The sequence below is a fragment of the Neofelis nebulosa genome, chromosome 9 (genome assembly GCF_028018385.1).
Source record: "Neofelis nebulosa isolate mNeoNeb1 chromosome 9, mNeoNeb1.pri, whole genome shotgun sequence".
NCBI lineage: Eukaryota > Metazoa > Chordata > Mammalia > Carnivora > Felidae > Neofelis > Neofelis nebulosa.
In genome coordinates, this window is record NC_080790.1 from 46028543 (window position 1) to 46043377 (window position 14835).

The 14835-nt window shown below is 41.8% G+C and overlaps 1 protein-coding gene across 2 annotated transcripts; it reads left to right on the forward strand.

Moving 5' to 3' along the window:
• Positions 1-1256: 1256 nt before the first annotated feature.
• Positions 1257-4001, forward strand: LOC131484842 (lithostathine-like). 2 transcript variants are annotated; one of them, XM_058683551.1, is made up of 6 exons: positions 1257-1294; positions 1594-1681; positions 2237-2355; positions 2563-2700; positions 3300-3426; positions 3710-4001. In XM_058683551.1, exons 2-6 carry the CDS (start codon positions 1603-1605, stop codon positions 3775-3777), a joined length of 531 nt encoding a protein of 176 aa, XP_058539534.1. In that variant the 5' UTR covers positions 1257-1294; positions 1594-1602; the 3' UTR covers positions 3778-4001. The 2 variants fall into 2 exon arrangements, with proteins under 2 accessions (XP_058539534.1, XP_058539533.1); XM_058683550.1 differs by lacking the exon at positions 1257-1294 and adding an exon at positions 1301-1429.
• The last annotated feature ends 10834 nt before the right edge of the window (positions 4002-14835 follow it).

Consider the following 14835-nt stretch of genomic DNA (forward strand, 5'->3'; position numbering starts at 1 on the left):
GATTGCATTTACATATTTTTGTATATGTTTGTAAAGTAATAATTTTTTCCCGTTTTAACAAAAGAATCTGTTGGCTATATTTCTTATTAGATCATTTGTGGGATCCACTGAGTTTGGATTCTGAGGAGATGAATCAATGATGAACTTAACTGCATGACCTCATCACAAAGTTCTACCATAGACACCTACACACAAGCTTGCCTATAAAAATATAGTTTAAAAAAGGGTTTGTAGAAACTCCCAGCCTAACTTTGTCTAGGACTGGCCCAAACGCCCCTGAAACACATCGTATGACCCACATGTTTTTCACTGCGGCAAAATTGCCAACTCAGAAAGTAAACCTGTCTGAGGAACTTTTCTCAGTACCCCACAGGAAGCTGGCCCCCCTCCCAGTAAGAATGTAACAGAAATAAATGTCTTTTCATCTAAAGCCAAATGATAGCCTTGCAAGGGAGGTTGTTAGCAGCCCAGGGCAGTGAGCATCTTGATGCCACACCTCTAACTTACCGGCAAGGTAGGATGATATCTACAATTTCAACCAATTCCTGCTCTGACCCTTCTTTAAGCCTCATGCTTTCTTCCTTTGGCTCTTCATCTTACTCTAGTCCTCCTTATGCTTTAATTTCCATTTCTTCTTAATCTATAACATTATGAGTATCCATCAGGTAAGCTCCATTGCTCAGGAGACTGGCAAGACAAGTTTAATCATCTCATTTTCCTTAATATCTTGGGTTACCTATTGAGTCATCAGATGATTCTGAATTTTCATTAAAATTTGCCGCCGTGTTTAAGAGGAAACCCTGAAATACCATCTGTCCTATTAGTTTCAGATCCTTCTGTGCCCTCACCTGTAATTCCCATACTCACCTCCACTTATCATGAAATTATAATTAATTATATTAATTATATTATACAAAATAGAAAGAAATACATATGTATGCCAAAGGGAGTCCTTGAGATATCCACCAGAAGAATGACTCCATTTTCCAGTGCCACAATTTGTGTAACCAGTCCATAACAAGGAAGAGACAGGGAAAGACCAAATGTCACTTATTATTGGGAAAAGTGCTGGCCTGCTAACTGGAAAGAGGAAGTATCTGTGGCAATTCCCAGGCTTTGCTGGGAAGAGACTCCTCCATGTGGTGGCAATTTCCTTGAACAAATAGGAGCCCCTCCCATGACCCCTGTCCCCTCCACATTCCTGTAATTCATTTGAGTGCCCCTCCTTCTAATTTTCTTATAAAAGCACAATCTTCTCTGACAAGACAAACCACTGCAAATCCCTGCAAGACAGGTGAGTGGAAGCTGACAGAAGATGAGACCATGGCAAGAGCTATACTGTACATATTTGGGGGAAGATACAGGAGGATCTCTGTCAGATACAGGAGCTCTGAGACTCAGCACAGGCAGGCTTGGGAGGTCTCATGGGGTAGGAGCATGTACAGATTTTCTAGTTCTTTCCAGAGCTATACAAGGGGATGGATGTCACTAAGATGAACTTATTCCTAGGAGACTAACAAAGGAAAGACAAGGATCTGTATATGTCCTCTCTCTGATCACACTTCTCTTAGTGAAATCTGATTGCTTCCTCAGGTCACAGACATGATGCGGCCTCACACGGACCTCCCCAGCATGTCCTGGATGCTGTTCTCCTGCCTGATGCTCCTGTCTCAGGTCCAAGGTGAGATTTCTCTGCCTCTAACACTGGGTCCTTGCGAATGCTCAGGGCCAAGAGGAGAAGGAAGACTCTTGTGGTACTGGTGACATATATCCCCACACCATGAAATGGCCTGTAACTCGTCCATCACCACACCATCCTTCAGGGTAACCAGGGGTGGCAGGCATCACAGTGGTCCACTAGCACCGCAAGGAGGTCCTTTGCTTCTTGTCAGTGCACTCTCATTTATGTTGGTAGGCAAAAGAGGAAAGTGTGAAGGGACAGAAATAAAATAAGGGGAAGGAAAATGAGGACCCAGGGCAAGAATGTGTATCCTAGAGCGGGGAAGGGTTGGACTGTGAATGGGAAAGATGAAAAGAAAGGAGAGGTTTCCTCATTTAGTGGGGCTGGTTCAAGAACAAGAAATCCTGAAAGTGTTGGCAGTGGTGAGAGGCAGTCAGGACTTTGGCATCACTTCCCAAAGCACTGACCCCATAGATGTTCCTCTAGGTCACCTCCCACCCTGATCCCCAGTCTCCTATTCACCTCTTCTCTCTCTTTTGTGTCCTTCCATCCTAGGTGAAGACTCGCCCAAGGAAGTGCCCACTCCACGGATCAGGTGTCCCAAAGGCTCCAAGGCCTATGCCTCCCACTGCTATGCCTTGTTTATGACACCAAAATCCTGGATGAACGCAGATGTGAGTACTTGGATTTGCAGGTCAGGGTTTTAAGGGAAAGTACACTAGAGACCTGGTGGTGGTGGGGGTTCCATTCTCCAGAGTTCCTTGGGGGTGACGGTGAGCATCCTCATCTTTTGCATATATACCTCTTCTCCCCTACCTCTGCACTGCCCGTCTCCCAGTGATGTCTCAGGCCTCCCCTGAGTCTCTCCCTTCCCCACACAGATGGCCTGCCAGAAGAGACCGTCGGGACACCTTGTGTCTGTGCTCAGTGGGGCTGAGGCATCCTTTGTGGCCTCCCTAGTACAGAACAGTGCGAACACTTACTCAAACATCTGGATGGGGCTCCATGATCCCACAGAGGTATGAATACATCTTCTCTCTATAACCTCTCAAGCTGCTATCACCACCCGAGCCCACTCTCTGTCCCCTGTGTCTGCCCAGTAAATGCCCTAGAGAGCCTTGGAGCTCAGAGATACAGGAGGATATTAGGGGAAAAGGGAGGACCTTGTGGCCAGCTGAACAGCTGAGTTCTGTGGAAGTCTCTTGCCTCTGCTGAAGTTAATCTGCTTCTTAATTTGCACGTGAGGCCATGTAATTCAGTTCTCTGAGCTTCACAGAGTCTACACATATTGTGCAGAGTGATTCCTAAATGACGAGACGATCCATTTTTGCTCTATGGAACAGACACTGTCTTTGAGGTTCAGAAGCTAATCACATATGTATCACTCGTTGTTGTTCAGTCAGTGACCCGTTACTCTGAATGGGTCTATTGGTCTTTGTGTTTATGGGCTTCAGGATTTGTCAATAAGAGCAAGGAGTTAGGAGGAGTCTCCCAGAGGAGAGCTTTGGCTCCCAGGCAGCATCTAGAGGAGCAGACCAAATTCCATGATGCTGGGGAGGGGTTCCTGCAAGGAGCCCTTTAATGGCCACTCAACCTCACTAGACTCCATCCTCTCTAGGGCTATGAGCCCAATGCAGGTGGGTGGGAGTGGAGTAGCACGGATGTGCTGAATTACCTTGCCTGGGAGAGACACCCCTCCACTAACCCAAACCCCGGCTACTGTGGGAGTCTGTCAGCAAGCACAGGTAAGTAACAGAGGAGCTCCTTTCTGCCAGACCTCTCCATCCTCTTTTTCCCTATTTCTCAGTGTGACCGTCAGAGAATCCCCTTGAGCAAGAAAATGTAGGGTTGGTTTATCTTCTCCCACCCCTTCTCATCTCTCCTTTCTTTGAGTCCCATTCCCCTGGAGTAGGACACTGCTGAGGATGAGGGAGAGGCTGTGAATCCTACGCCAGAATCTGGGCTGCCTGTACCTTGGGTTCATGGGCTCCACCAGCCACTTCTACCTGAGCTCCTCTGTCTCTCTAGGATATCTGAAATGGAGAGATTATAACTGCGGTGCGATGCTACCTTATATCTGCAAATTCAAGGACTAGGTCTGGTGGGACGTCAGGAGCCTGAGTTTTGTGTGCAGCTCATCATGGACACAGGACCAAGTGTGACAACCCACCCTAGAAGGGGACAGCCTCCCATGCTTTCAAACTTGACCACCTCATTTGACCTTCCCTTCTCTTCAGCCTCATTTCAAACTCTTCTGTATCTTTTATAACTTGAGTTTCAACAGGCAGAATAAAAAATAAGAAATTTGGTCTGCAATTGCCGCTTTTGTGTGCTTTAGTCTCATAGAAAAACTCTGAAATGGTTCAGGGAGGAGTCTTTGTAGATTTCTCTTTGCCCAATTTCACCCTTGTTCCTAGATAAATAACTAAATATGCATCCGTAGCAGCACATTTGTGTTTCAGCATTGCTCATGTAGGATTTGGATTGTGCTCACTGCTCTCCCACACAGTCTCTTGCCCACGAAGTCCCCCCAGGCCAGGTCTCTGATAGTATGACACATCAGTCTAGAGGTTCAGACAATGTTTAGGATAGTGTTCCTAAACTATCAGAGTGAAGGAAAATGAATAAGCTTCATCAATATCTGTAATATAGACTATGAAAAAATATTTTTTAAAAATTAAATATATAAAACAAACAATCAAAATGGAGACCTAATTTTTTTGTTAGTAGTTTTGACAGACATATAAGTGATCTGTCAAATTATTGTACCTTTTACTGATAACTTTCAAATTCTATACTTCCTTGCCTTGGTCAGCTGGCACTGGTCCACTGAAGTATGTGTTGCCCTGTCCTTAAAGGGCAAAAAAGACACTACTAGGTCCTTTGGTTTTTGCCCTTAAAACATTCTGACCTCAGTCAGGACTGGAGTTGGGATGACTTTAACATCTGATATGGTTTTTAAAAATATTTTTTGAATAAAAAGTTATGTTTTTTTGAAGAAATTCCCTCTAACTGAATGAAGGCAAGATTCAGGTTTGTCAAGTATCTGTATATATCAAGACCACAAATCTGCCTTCCATCTAACACAACCCCTCCATAGCCACATCTTTCTATTATATAAAAAAGTGTATTTGGCTAGTACCCTAATCTGGAAAAGAAGTTGTCACACAAGAACCACTGGCAAAATTTTCTCTATGAGCAAAGAATTTTACAACATTGCTAGACAAAGTTATTGCTTCTCAAACAGATAGATGAACGGACACGTGAATGGACAGTGTCATTTTTTTAAAAAAAATAATTACTTGGTAAATTTATTTTGCTTTTTCAAAGATAGACTGCTTTGAATAAATGCCCATTTAGCATTTTTTGGTGGAAACACTTTTTCATCATTTAAATTAATTTATGATGTGCAACACCATGGGTCTTGATCTTCTGTCGTTCAAGTCATAAAAAATGGGTTAGAAAATTTCACAGTGACAGTGCTTATGCCAATTCCTATTTTAGTTTGAGTTCCTCCTTTGGAGAGGAACTCTGGGGGCCGGATTATGTTCTTCCAGTTGGAGAATCCCATGGTACAAGATAGGACAATTGTGGTTGCAGGTAAGAAAAGATCCCAGCATAATTTGGCTCAAAAAGTAAAGGTAAAGGTATGTATTAGATCACCTAACTGAAATATCTAAAAGTAAGGTAAACTTTGAGCTCAGTTCAGTCAGGGCTCAGGTGTCATTTCTCTGGAGACTTCTTGTCATAAAATATCACTCTTCAATTTTTATCATACCTTCAGTTGTACCTTTTCAGTTATCTTTGCCAACTTACATTGTGAATGCTACTTTATACTTTCTTTTGCCCAAATAGTTATGTAAATATGCTACGATTATTCTTAGCCTCTCTTGAACCCACTGGCACTTAAAGTTCAGATGACATGATTTTTCAAACCTAGGCTGGTGATGCTATATATTTTAGAGAGGTGAATAAGTCATCTGGTAAAGATATAATCAAAATACTGCCCTCTTATCAGAACAATGAAAAAAATAGAGAATTAAGAGGACACTTGGAAAAATTTGTGATATTGTAACTTACTAAATCTTTTGAAAACTTTTCTCTCAAATCAGGTTTAGACTGGACACCAATGTTCTCCTAAGGATGTATTAAAAATTATAATTTTTACCTGGAACTCCAACAAGGCCACTTGGTATCCATATTCTAAGTCTATAAACCAAATGGCTTCTTAGTGATTCCTTAACAATGCAGGAAATTCATAACCAGTTCTTTGCTGCCAAATAGTTTCCCAGAAATAAGTACTGTCTTAAAACAATGAAATATCATTACAAACATTCATGAAGTATTTATTCCTATCTTCTAAAATAAAATTAAAAATAATATAAACATTCAACAAACCAGGTAAGTTTTAAAAATTATAGTACAACTATTGAATTGAATATTAACCATTATAAATTATGCTGAAATGTTTCAGGTTTGTTAAATTATAAAATGTACATGTGGTAGGAGGAGGACAATAAATGTATTGTTTAAAACTTTTATTTGTATGATATGACATACAATGTCTCTCTTTGCACCAGTAACATCTGTGACTTGTGTGCCCTTTGTTGACCATCAGGGTTCTTTTCACAGAGTACATGATCCTGATCTTCTATCCACTGTGTTTGGAATGTAACAAGGTTTAGCCCACTTGTAATTTTAGTAAACGAATTATATTGAGATTTGGGAATGCATATATAAAATTTTCTTACATAAGCTTTGGCTAAAAAATGTTGCACTGGGGTATATACACATTGTATATGTGTTTGGAATTTGGTTAACTAACACCAAGAGGTATTCTCTTAAGAAAATATTAACCAGAGATGTTGTCTGCAGGACACGCCTGTAATAGCTTAGGTGCTACTGAGAATTTGTCATAGGTATGATACAATTTTTCTAGTTGTATAATGCATTCTGTGCATTCATTCTTTAATTCCATGCTTTTAAAAACTGTCAAATGCTCAGCATCTCTCACTGCCAACTTCATACAGACTCTTAAACTCATACAAATAATTTCTTTCTAAAAATCATTGGCTATCACAAGTGGAAGAACCCTCTTGTTTTATTGGGGAAGAAAAGAATATTCCAAGGAGAGTTGAAAGATAATTGCCATGTGTCTCTCATGTTTTTGCACTTGCTACAAGCAGAGACACTAACCACCCTCTAGTTCGAGGCTGTCTTCTCAAGAATGTCTATTTGTTTAAAAACAAAAAGGCAGGGCCGCCTAAGTGACTCAGTTGGTTGAGTATCCGACTTGATTTCAACTCAGGTCATGATCTCGTGGTTAGTGGGATTGAGCCCCACATCGGCCTCTGAGCTGACAGCACGTAGCCTGCTTGGGAGTCTGTCTCTCTCTCTCTCTCTCTCTCTCTCTCTCTCTCTCTCTCTCTCTCTCTGCCCCTCCCCTGCTCACACACACTCTCTCTCTCTCTCTCTCTCTCTCTCTCTCTCTCTCTCTCTCTCTCTCATAATAACCATTTTCAAAAATTTTTGAAAACAAACCAAAACAAAACCAAAAGGCAGGGTGCCTGGGTGGCTCAGTTGGTTAAGTGTCTACTCTTGATTTTAGCTCAGGTCATGATCTCATGGGTTCATGAGTTCAAGACTCTCATTAGGCTCTGTGCTGACAGGGTGGAGGCTCTTTTGGGATTCTGTCTCTCTCCTTCTCTCTCTGCCCCTTCTGTGTTCTTTCTCTCTCTCTCTCTCAAAATAAGTGAATAAACCTAGAAATAAAAACAAACAAAAAAAGCCAAAAAGCACACTGCACACCTGTCAGAATGGCTAAATCAAAAACACAAGAAACAACAAGTGTTGGAGAGAATGTGGAGAAAAAAGAATCCTTGTGCACTGTTGGTGGGAATGTAAACTGATACGGCCACTGTGGAAGACAGTATGTAAGTTCCTCAAATGTGTAATTTAAGAAACAAAACAAATGAACAAAGAAAAAAAATTTCAAATGTAGAGAATGAATTGGTGGTTTCCAGAGGGGAGGTTGGTGGAGGAATGGGTGAACTAGGTGAAGGGGATTAAGAGTACACATCACGATGAGCGCTGAGTAATGTACAGAACTGCTGAATCACTATGTTGTATACCTGAAACTAATATAACACTGTACATTGACTATGCTGGAATTAAAAAAAAAAAGTTGAGATATCATTTTCTTCCAAAGCAAAAGACAGGCTTCCTTTCAGTTTTGGAAAATAGAGATAGTGTTTCCATCCAGAGAAAAGAAAGAAAGGTATACTTACTCTCCGATATAATAAAGATGTCTCCCCTTGAAATAAAGACTACATTTAAGCCCACTATGAAGATTCAGGTTTCCTAAGCTCCTATAGCATAATTATAAAAATAGTCCTCCCTTATAATATAACCCAGTGCATATAGAGGCATCTGTGCCAGCCCATCTATGTTCCCACACCCATGGGACTTGGGACTTGGGACTTGGGAGTGAGGGGGACCACACTGAGTGGGAGCTCATGCTCCTTAAGTAGTCAAGTCCTTTGCCTTTGGCCAATATCAGTGAAACACAAAGTCCAACTTAGCTTGTAAGCAGGGCAATATTTCAGAGAAGTCATAGTTCTTGACCTGAAATTAAGTAACTTTTCTCCTATAACACACTGGAAGAAACTTAACAAAAGAGTCTTGGGTCTCACTTAATTTCTACTGCTGTTTCCATTGCACGTTGCTTTCAGAAAAATGCAGTTCCTTGTTTTTTTGTTTTGTTTTGTTTTCTTGTTTTTTTACTTACACCTGTCAACTGTGTTATCCTGGCCTTCTCCCTCCCCTGGTACCCTTCCCTCCATGTCCTACCATGAATTTTTCTCTTTCCCTGCCTTCATAGATCTTCAAGTGCTACTGACCCCATCCTGTCACAGTGTCTAGTCCTGCATGATTTCAAGGATAGTCCTGTCATTCTTCCCTTAAGAGCATTCTTTCCTTCTCCAAAGGAAAACTGAATCTTAGTCAAATACTTTTCTGCAATATTTGCTAATATCAAATATGATGAACTTCGAGAGGGTCATAGACTGAGGAATTTTGTAAGAAAACAAGTAGGAAGAAAGCCCACCAGAATTGAAGTTTGGGAGTTAGATTGTCCATGTTTTTATTATCCTATTCTCAGTAATACTTAATGGAAGGAATATTATAATCTTTTTAGTTTTTCTATGTTTCTACAGCATCTTCACAACAATTTTAATGAAACTAATGATTAAATATTTGGAATTTGGGGGATGCCTGGGTGGGCTCAGTCGATTAAGTGTCTGACTCTTGATTTCGGCTCAGGTCATGCTCTCATAGTTCATGAGTTTGAGCCCCACTTCAGGCTCTGTGCTGATGGTGCAGAGCATGCTTGGGGTTCTCTCCCTCCCTCTCTCTCTCTGCCTTCCCCTGTTCTCTCTTTCTCTCTCTCAATAAACTTTAAAAATAAATAAGTCTATAAATATTTGGAAACTTTGAACATTTGATTATAAAGTACCATACAAAGAGATTGTCTTATTGATATCACAAATTCCCCTCAAAGGCCACTGAAATTCTAAATTGTCTTTCATAAAATCCTACCAGAACTTCAAATGTTTAGTGCTACTGGCACCATAATCCTTGTCATGTTAAAAGGCAGAGAATGCATTCATCCATCGATGGACATTTGGGCTCTTTCCATACTTTGCCTATTATTGATAGTGTTGCTATAAACATTGGGGTGCATATGTCCCTTTGAAACAGCACACCTGTATCCCTTGGATACATACCTAGTAGTGCAATTGCTGGGTCATAGGGTAGTTCTATTTTTAGTTTTTTGAGGAACCTCCATACTGTTTCCCAGAGTGGCTGCACCCAATGAATGGATAAAGAAGATGTGGTATATGTATACAATGGAGTATTACTTGCAATCAAAAGGAATGAAACCTTGCCATTTGCAACTGTGTGGATGGAACTGGAGGGTATTATGCTAAATGAAATTAGTCAGTCAGAGAAAGACAAATGTCATATGACTTCACTCATATGAGGACTTTAAGAGACAAAACAGATGAACATAAGGGAAGGGAAACAAAATAATAGAAAAACAGGGATGGGGACAAAACAGAAGAGACTCATAAATATGGAGAACAAACTGAAGGTTACGGGAGGGGCTTTGGGAGGGGGGATAGGCTAAATGGGTAAGGGGAACTAAGGAATCTACTCCTGAAATCATTGTTGCACTATATGCTAATTTGTATGTAAATTAAAAACATAAAATTTTTAAAAAGGCAGACAATGACTCTGAATTTCATTAAATAACTGGTAGCTGTTCATATTCAAATGATAAAAATATATAAGAAACTAAACCCAGATCTCCTCAGCACTCCAATCCCACCTTGTCCTGATAACACTGAGTAGTGAAACAAATCAAATCAAGAGGTTTTTACTAAGGACAAAGAGAGAGTATAAAGGCATAGACCACGCTTTAATGTTAAAAGTGTAGTGCTGCTCAGGAGGGGCCTTCTTCAGCCAGCCAGTCTGTGAGACTCAAGGGTGGGGACACATGAAACCGATTCTGGAAGTGGCTGAGCTGAGTGGTAGAGGGTCCAATCCTATCCAAGTCAATGAACCAAACAGTGGGGAAAAAAATCATGCCAAGAACCGTTAGCTTTTATTTGAGAATGCCTCGCTGGATAAGCCTTCCAAGGAACATTGTGACATGGGGCAAGAGGGTGGAATGTTTTACGAGGCTTTACTATGGGAAGGAAACTTGAAGTTCGGTTACTATAAAAAATAAAGGAACTGTTTGTGAGGATTAGCAGCCATAACTTGCACAACCTAAATCTTCACTAAAGGAGAAGGGAGAAGAAATTAGGGGTTGATGTTCTTTAAAAATGGATGCTGGTTGGGAGAATGGCCACAGGGGTAAGTAGATGCAAAGTCAGAAAGGAAATTTCTCAGGTCTCATGTACTTCAGGTGCTTTCATATAAGAAACAGGGGAATTATTCCCATTATACAAGTTTGCATGAGGTCCATCTCAGGAAAGCAAGAAGGGCAGAGAAGTCTGGCAGAATTCTAATGACTCCCAATGATCCCTGTTCTTATTATAATATCTCCCTTCATCTGTGTTTAGAGGCTGTAGATATGCTATCAACCCCTGAGTTAAAGTCTTGGAGAGCCAATTAAGGTCACTAATCAGTTGACTGTAAATTAATAAAAATGGAGATTTCTGGGAGATTATTAAAGTGGGTTCTATCCAATACATAAGCCATTTAAAAGCAGAATTCTCTGATTGGAAGCATAAGGAGAAGTCTAGAAATTCAAAGCATCAAAAAGATTCATTGTGCCATTGCTGGCTTAGAAGCTAGAGGTAACCTTATGCCCAAAAATGGAGCTGAGAATGGCTCCTCAGCTGGCAGCCAGCAAGGAAGTAGGGACCTCAGTCCTATAACTGCAACAAAGTGAATTTTGTGAAAATAACCTAAATGAGAATGCAAGTTTGTTACATAGTAAAAGTGAACTAACAACCTGAGTTTCCATGGGATGAAATATGTGAGGGGTAGGCTAGAATCCCTCTTGTGAGCCACAATCACCTCTGAGAATCAAGGACCTTGTGCCTCCTAGATAATACTGAACAGATCTTAACCTATTTTCCAGTATTTCCTAAGCCTCTATTAGGCCTTGCTTAAGGAAAAATATTCTGAAAGAGAATTCTCTGATCTAATTAGCAAAATTCTGTAATTAGCATTCTGTATGTATGTATAAGGAAAACACAGATGATGAAAAGAACCAATAGAAAGTTCTATCAGATGGCAGGATATGAGGGCAAGCAAGCAGGGTCCCATCAGGAAGATGCTTAGAAGATCCTGGGAGGCCTTGCTACAATAGGCAGAGTGTGATCTTGATTATCTTAAAGGGTGCTCAGTAGAGGAAGAACAGCATGGGCTTTCCAGCTTACCTGTGAAATGGTAGAAGTTCAAATGAAGGAGTGGTTTGGTAAATACAGTGAGATATATCAGGGTGATGCAGGCAGAGGACTGGTCAGGAAACAGATGGCGGGAGAGAGCCAGCAAACAAGGACCCAGCAGGACTCCGCAGGTGGGCCGTATTCAGGGACAAAAGAAAGAACAATGTGATCTTTTTTAAATTTTTTTTTAATCTTTATTTATTTTTGAGAGAGAGAGAGCACAAGCTCATGAGCAGGAGAGGGGCAGAGACAGAAAGGGAGACACAGAATCTGAAACAGGCTCCAGGCTCTGAGCTGTCAGCACAGAGCCCGAGTGGGGCTCCAACTGGCGGATAGTGAGATCATGACCTGAGCCGAAGTCAGAGGCTTAACTGACTGAGTCACCCAGGTTCCCCAAGAACAACATGATCTTAAAAAGAAGAGGAAGAAAGGCAGACTGGAAGGGAGAAGAGCTGAATTTTATCCACTTTTTCTTCCATGGTATAAAGTTGAATGAGTCAGTTACATGAATCTCAAAGTGCTTTCTCCACTGTTGCAAGCAGGGTCACTAGTATCTTATCTCTCTGCCTCCCTTGTCCCTGTGTTCCTCAGATTATCCTATTACAGACTCACACAATCTCTGCCTGTCTCCTCATACTATCCCCCAAATCCAGCTGTCACTATTCCTGGAAGGACTCTGTTCCTTCCTGGGCTGTTCAGGGCCATGGGAACTGGGCATCTGATTGCTGCTGGGGAAAGGCAAAGCCTCCTTCAACTTGTACAGTCTGCCAACCTGCTTACTGGCAGGGCAACCACACCTCATCTGTGACAATTCCCAGGGTGTACCAGGAAGAGGCTATTCCTGATGCCACAATTTCCTTATGTCAGTGTCCTCTGTAGGGCCTCTGAGCTTCTACCCTTGCCTTTACCTTTGCAACTCAAAGTTATACAGAAGAGGAATCTAGAAGCAAAGAGCTGCTTCTGGATTTAAGGAATATACAAATTTTCTGGAGACCCCATACAGAAATTAACTAAATAAAATAGCTGGTAGCTTGATAGAATATGCCTTTCTAACTATTCAAGGATCCGAGATTTAGAGGAGGGAGAGATCATGGACACTTTTCTATAATAGCTAGTTCTTTCCCTAAAGTTTTTGTGTCCTTTTATTTCCTTGGACACAAACTGAGCTAGGAGAGAAGGAGAGGTGGAGGGTCTGACTTATTCTCTGTCCCTCCTAGCCTCCATCCTAATTTCAATTTATCTGACCCCATGTGTTTGTGACCATGGGTGGGCCTTGCTTATACCTATGTTGAGATGAGGAAGAACAATACACCCCTCCGAAACACACATACACATTTGTGATGCTGCTGTATGTGAAAGACAAATTGTGAGTGAAAGTAATTGGTTGCTTTCCATCAATAGATGGATGGAGAAAAAAGATGTGGTATATATATGAAATGCAATATTATGCATCCCTTCTAACAGAGCTGTATGAGATCTTCCCATATGTGACAACATAGATGGGCCTAGAGGGTACTATGCTAAGTGAAATACATCAGACAAAAAAAGACAAATCCATATAATTTCACTTATATGTGGAATCTAAAAAACAAAACACATGAACAAACAAACATACAAAATGCAGAAACAAACCCATAAATACAGAGAACAAGCTGATGGTTGCCCAAGGGAAGGGAGATAGGGGGATGGACAAAATGGGTGAGGAGAGTAGGAGATACAGGCTTCCAGTTATGGAATGAATTAGTCATGGGGATGAAAGGTACAGCATAGGGAATATCAGTGATACTCTAAGAGCATTGTATGGTGACAGATGGTAGCTACATTGTGGTGAGCATAGCATAACATAGACTTGTGGAATCACTAAGTTGTACACCTGAAATTAACACTGTATGTCAACTATACTTCAATAAAAATAGTATTGGGTGCTTGTTGTCTTCCGTTTATTTACTTTTTGAGCTCTTCTCGTGGGGTCTTTATGACTATGGCCATGATCAATGATGGGTAGTAAATTATTGAAGTCAGTCAAGCCTCAGAGAGCTGGATGTATTGATTATAAAGACACTAAAGAGATCAGCAAGCTCTGTATCTATTAAAAAAAATGATCCAGGGGCGCCTGGGTGGCTCAGTTGGTTGGGCGTCCAACTTTGGCTCAGGTCATGATCTCGCGGTCCGTGAGTTCGAGCCCCGCGTTGGGCTCTGTGCTGACAGCGCAGAGCCTGGAGCCTGTTTCAGATTCTGTGTCTCCCTCTCTCTCTCTGACCTTCCCCCATTCATGCTCTGTCTCTCTCTGTCTCAAAAATAAATAAACGTTAAAAAAAATTAAAAAAAAAATGATCCAGGGGAGGAGCCAAGATAGCAAACTGCATGGAAGCTTTTTGTGTGTCTCACGTCCATGAAATACAGCCAGACCAATACTAAACCATCCAACACACCTAGAAAACTGATTGGAGGATTAACACAACAATCTCCACAACCTGAACCACAGAATTCAGCGGGTACACAGCACAGAGAGCTGAACTTGGGGAGCGAGAAGCCGCGAAAGGTAGGGAACCACTTATGCAGGCGGAGAGAGGATGGAGACTGGGGAGAGGGGGAGAATATGGGAAAAGCACCCTTCCCCAAAAGCAGCTGGAGAGAAGGTGGAAAACTGGAAACAGCCGCAGGGACTAAACTAAAAAGGGAGAAAGGAGAAAGGAGAGGGTTTAAATTCCATTAAGACTGTAAACAAGGGGAGCGCAAAGGCTGCAACTCTGCAGCTCGATACCTGACGGTGCTCTGGTGGGAAGGGAGAATCCCCAGGAACAGAGTGGGGTCTGGGAGGTTCTCAGGCCACACAGGAAAAAGCGGTTCCACTGCTGGAAGGACATTTGGTAGAGACTGTTGAAGCCACCTGGTCCCAGAAGACCCCGGAAGGCAGCCACATTTGCTGGTGCTTGGGCAAGGTCGTTAAGGGTGAAGCCTGGTGCCAGATGTGTGTTGTGATTTTCCATAATCCCTGAAACACTGCTGATACACTATCTTGTGAACTTTTTCTGGGACAGGCTGGCACCTGGCCACAGTCTCAGCAACAACAAGGTTCAGGGGGCATTCCTGGGTGCAGCTGACATTCAGCCATCGCTCATTCGGTCATTGCTCAGTGACACCCTCCCGCAGAGGGGCAGAACAGGTCAAAGATGCAGTCCTTCGGAAGTA

Coding starts and splice junctions, on each gene's coding strand:
- LOC131484842 (XM_058683550.1), top strand. CDS start 1,316: ATGAGACCATGGCAAGAGCTATACTGTACATATTTGGGGGAAGATACA. Junction 1,682..2,236: donor GCTCCTGTCTCAGGTCCAAG/GTGAGATTTCTC, acceptor CTTCCATCCTAG/GTGAAGACTCGCCCAAGGAA. Junction 2,701..3,299: donor GGCTCCATGATCCCACAGAG/GTATGAATACAT, acceptor CATCCTCTCTAG/GGCTATGAGCCCAATGCAGG.